Here is a 5,109-nt window from a genome sequence, read left to right on the forward strand (position 1 = left end):
CTATTAAGGACAGGTCGTATTGATGACCAAGAAAACTTTAGAGAAATGCAAACTTCAACACTCCCCAAGATTATAGGGCCCTTGGCCACAATGCCCTATCAAAAAAGGAGAAAAGAGGTTTAGAGTCTCCTTTTGAGCCTTCCTTTAATGTCGCACTGAATCCTGGCAGAGACTGTCTCGACGATCTTGCTCGAACTAGGCTTTAGTCTTTGGTTGTCATCCTGATTATTTCTATTTTGAACAACAACTTAAGACTCCGTTACATAATTATTTCATTTTTTAGTTTTATGTTTCATTTACTCCCAATTTTTTTACACAATTTTACTTTTTTGGAACATTTTAGTTCCGTTTGATAATTAGTTCATTTTCTGTTTTTTGTTTTTAAAAATTAAGTCTATTTTCTCACTTTTTTTTTACAATGTTTTGCATATTTCTTAAGTATAAGAGTTGAATTCTTAACAAAATTTCAAAAACAAAAACAACATTTTAAAAATTATTGTCACGTTTGGTAACCATTTTATTTTTTACTTTTCATTTTTCAAAATTAAACCTACTTTCTCACCAATTCTCACAATGATTTGAATCTTTTTTAGATACAATGGTTGAATTTTTAACCAAATTCCAAAAACAAAAACACGTTCTTTAAAACTACTTTTTTTAGTTTTCAAATTTTGACTTGACTTTTAAACCATTGATAAAAAAGTAAATAAATTAAGAAATGGAAAGGTAAAAGTAGTATCTGAGTTTAATTTTCAAAAACACAAAACAAAATACCAAATAGTTACAAATAGACATTTTTTTAGTTTTTAAAAGTTTGACTTAGTTTTTAAAAATACAGATAAAAATAAACAAAGAAATAAATCTAGAGATGATAAAAGCATTTGTAGACTTCATTTTTAAAATCTAAAATCTAAAAACCAAAAACCAAATAACTACCAAATGAGACCTTAAATTTTTAGTCAAAATTCAAGATAAAGAACTAATTTTCAAATTTAACTGGGCTTTTAGAAGCATCGGTAGAAACTGAAGCTCAATTTTTCAAAGCCAAAAGCCAAAAACCAAAACCGGCAGTTAACGACGTCTTAATTAACATGTCAATGAGAGACAAAAACGGCATCAAAAAGTAGATTTGTGCCAACTTTTCCTTGATCCAGAAGTCGGTCAATAAGCCACATAAATAAAATAATACAGAGAAAGTTTCAATATGATCTTTGTTTCCTCCGGTGTTTCCTATCTAAACCTTTTGACTCTCTTGTTCCTTTGAGAGCTCCCTGGAGTTCGGCTATCGGACTTGCGCTTCACCCCAGCCTGTTTTGGCGATGCAACGCCATTTTTCGTCGCCTTCACCACAGCCTTTCTGTTGGCAACTGCTGGTCTTTTCCCCTTTCTTTCACTTGTCTTCTCTGGTCTTTTCCTCTTGTGATCCACTGGCTTCTCTTTACTGTTTGAATGTGATTTCGGCCATTTCGTGCTACTTCCTTTGGTATGGATCTTCTTCTGGGAACCACTCTTGCTCGCACGCAAGCCCTGATAGGATGCAATAGTCGCTTTCGGCGTTACCCTTTTGCTGCTGTCTGGTGTCCCTACACCTGAAGCCACTGCATTTTTCTTTGCTGGGGTGTAATCAGCTTCTGTAGGTGGCCTCTTCCGTTTCGTAAGTGGCGTCGATGTTGGATTTGGTTTGGCATGAAAGAGCCTCAGTGTTCGACCACGCAACTCTAGTTTTTGATTATTAACTACGGAGTTTGCTGCTTCCTGCACATCCAAGAAATATAAGCAACCCATGATTCTCAGTATGATATTGCAAGATAAAAGATGTAAACCAATGGTAAAACATGTATACGTCTTTTAAGAAAGATGAATAAAAAGAAGTTAATAGATTTCTCGCTTTTGGAAGCCAACTTACTCCTGCAAGAAAAAGAAAATCCATCTCCATAGACTAACTGAAAATTCTCAATAGGCTCTCACCTATATATAACTAATTAAATCCCTAGTGTCTAGGTAGGGAGGCTTGGAATGTTCGGAGATACACACAGGGTTTGAACAATTCAAACCCTGAAAACTTAGGCTTCGTTTGATAACCATTTGGCTTTTGAAAACTAAGCTTATGTTCTCTCAATTCTTACAATGATTTTCACCTTTGTTAAGTAAAAAATTGATTTCTTTGCTAAATTCTATAAACAAAAACAAGTTTTTAAATACTTTTTTTTTTAGATTTAAAAAATTAGCTTGATTTTTTAAAACACTGGTGGAAAGTAAAGATGGAGGATATTTATAGGCTTAATATTCAAAAACTAAAAACTAAAAATAAAAAACCAAATATCAAATGACTATCAAACCGGACTTAATAAATCAAAGCCCTTGTCGTCTCTGGCTTAGGCAGATGAAGCCTCCCTAATATTAGTGCATGTCGGTCAAGAATGATACATGAACATGATGCAAAGAGTGGTGCTTGAGTAGATGATAAGGCCTCCTCATGGTTAGTGGACATTGGCCATGAGCACAATGCTAAGGGCGAGACTTAGAGTAATCCAATTATAGAGAGGAGGACTAATTAATTAAAAGACCATCAAAGTTTCTCAATCAAAACAATGGACTTGTCAACCTCATCTACTAGCGACATGATCACCCATGAGCTAAAGACCTCTGTTCAAAACTATGTAACTAGAGACATGATCATCTGATGATGAAGAATCTTTATATAAATGAATGAATATTAATGTCGAAAAATCTGATCATACCCTTGTTTTAAAGAAGACATATGCAAAGCCCTTCCCTACGTTCACCTTGGGATCCCTAATGACCCGAATAGCCTCAACACTGGATCCCATATTGCTGATTCCACAAAATAATTGATACAGTTCTTCATCCTGAAAACATATAAATGTATAAAACCATAAACAAAATTTGTAGGATATAACTTAACGTACAGAAAGAGGGAAGTAAACTTAGGTGACAGAGAAGAGGTTACCTTTACATCAAATGGAAGGTTACCCACAAAAACAGTTCTCTTGGGATCATAGATCGGCCCATTTCCTACTTTCAACTTTTTATGCGGTGGGCATGCTCTATCTACACGTATATGATTTCCTGCAAACTAAATTCACAATACAAAGTCATCAAACTTCAAAAATAGAAATTAGTCAAAGCATAAAAGTTTCAACTTCAGAAAGCTAACAAGAAAAGAAAATAGTAAATCATACCACAGCCATGTTATGAGACAAAGCAGCCTGTGCTGATTCCTCCGTTTTAAAAACGACGAATGCATGAGAACTGCAGATGGTTCATTGTCATCAGTAAGAATAGTATAAAATTTGTCTTGATAAAGAATAACGCAATAATATCCAGGTATCATCTCCTACAAACATTTTCTAAAATCAAGGTCTCTTTAGAACTCAAGGTAGCAAAAGACCACATTGAACTAACCCTGTTCAAGTAATCATCCTAAAACCAATATCTCTCTCTCTCTCTCTCTCACACACACACACTCTCTAATTTTGATATTAAATGAAGAACATTCATTTAATATAGAAACAATCAAACAACATCGATCGAATCCAGTTACATCACAAACAGTCAAAAAGGTTAAACAACATTATGATATAGAAGCATTACCTGTCAGCAGCTTCGTTGAGTTTCTTAGAAAGGATTGCCCCCTTCCTCGGTTTTTTGCTCTGATTAGAGAAAGAATACAAAATTTTTAGGGTTGGAGATTGATGAATTTAAGATAATTAACAAATAAAAAGCAATGCTTACATTGGCAATGTCAATTGGTACAGACCGGATCCTAACAGATTCTATCTCTCCAAATTGGCTAAACTCCTTGCCTAAAGCTTTCTTCTTGACTTTCAATGGCAAATTCCCAACAAACACAGTTCTCAAAAGCTTGCTTTCATCATCAAATCCTTCCTTTGTAACCATCATCTCTGAAGAATCATCCAATGCTTTCCTCTTCTTCCCAACAACATTGCCCCCTGAACCTTCCCCTTCATCTTCAGCTACTTCTGATACACCATACTTTTTCGTTTCATACTCTCTCTCAAGTTCATCTCTCTTCCTCTTCTTCCTCTCTTTCATCGATTTCACATTCTCACCGAGTTTACTGTCAACCCTTTGGTCATCCATCTTCAATTCTCCGGAAAATTCGGGACTCTTTTCTGTAGTTTCAGAGCCCAAAACAGCACTTTTCTTCTTATTCTTCTTCAATACGCCTTGCGATTTGGAACCCCTTTCTCCATCATCATCATCATCTACATTATCCAATCCGCGGTCCCGAGACTTCTCCTTCTTCTTCGATTTCTTAATCTCCGACGAACTTTTAACACCTTCCTCGGCAGAATCCAAATCAGTACCAACCCTTTTCTCCTTGCCTTTCTTCCTACTCTTTACATCATCGACATAACGAGTATCAGAGGTACCAGTAGGAGATTTTTCAGCAGGTGCAGGATTGGAATCTGAATCTTTCCTACGAAAAGGATTGTCACTGGAGAAGATAGAGACGCCGGGGTTTTCTACTCCGGCCCTGCCGAACAGAGTCTCGAAAACGCTGAACGGAGCAGAAACAGTGGCGATATCGTCGGGGGTATTTTTGGGGTCGGTGGTTTTCTTCTTCCCCATCACTGTTCTTCAGGAATTGCTGCGAATGTTAGAGGTCGAATGTAATTGAGGCGAATGGATGAAGACGACGGAATTTGGAGCCCTAGGGCTATTCCGTGTCGGATTCACAGTGGTTTTCTTCCTTTAATCTATCATGTTTAAGGTTACGTGTAAATTTAGTTTTTGTGTTTTTTTTTAATATGAAAAATATTCTACTATCTGAAATTTGAAAAATAGATACATTTGATTCAATTTATTTTTTTTAAAAAAATTAAAACGTAAAAAGACTTGATAACATCGGATTATAAGAGATGTGTCTAACGTGATGCAATTTAAAAGGTAGTAAGTAGTACGTAGAAGATTAGATTTCATTTGTTTTTGGAGGATGAATCATTTATTATTAACTACGTCTGTAAATGGTTCATTCGTATGTTCAATTATCATAAAGTTTTTTTTAATGTCTTCCTTGTTTGTGACCAACATCACCTATTCACACCACCATACATTCGATAT

The 5,109-nt window shown here is 35.5% G+C and overlaps 1 protein-coding gene across 1 annotated transcript; it reads right to left on the reverse strand.

Annotated features, from left to right (window-relative positions):
• Positions 1-1,034: 1,034 nt before the first annotated feature.
• LOC120091394 (nucleolar protein 12) lies at positions 1,035-4,739 on the reverse strand. Its single transcript, XM_039049400.1, has 6 exons — positions 3,757-4,739; positions 3,616-3,674; positions 3,204-3,273; positions 2,972-3,097; positions 2,742-2,870; positions 1,035-1,755 (listed from the first exon to the last, which is right to left on the reverse strand). The coding sequence occupies exons 1-6, from the start codon at positions 4,615-4,617 to the stop codon at positions 1,231-1,233; spliced, it is 1,770 nt and encodes a 589-aa protein (XP_038905328.1). The 5' UTR covers positions 4,618-4,739; the 3' UTR covers positions 1,035-1,230.
• Between the last annotated feature and the right edge of the window lie 370 nt (positions 4,740-5,109).

The sequence above is a fragment of the Benincasa hispida genome, chromosome 11 (assembly GCF_009727055.1).
Source record: "Benincasa hispida cultivar B227 chromosome 11, ASM972705v1, whole genome shotgun sequence".
Lineage (NCBI taxonomy): Eukaryota > Viridiplantae > Streptophyta > Magnoliopsida > Cucurbitales > Cucurbitaceae > Benincasa > Benincasa hispida.

Excerpts from the sequence above, each read along its gene's own strand:
- LOC120091394 (XM_039049400.1), bottom strand. The coding sequence starts at position 4,617 with ATGGGGAAGAAGAAAACCACCGACCCCAAAAATACCCCCGACGATATC. Across the intron at positions 3,675-3,756 it reads TACCAATTGACATTGCCAAT|AGCAAAAAACCGAGGAAGGG; the intron begins GTAAGCATTGCT and ends TTCTCTAATCAG. Across the intron at positions 1,756-2,741 it reads ATGTCTTCTTTAAAACAAGG|GAAGCAGCAAACTCCGTAGT; the intron begins GTATGATCAGAT and ends TTGGATGTGCAG.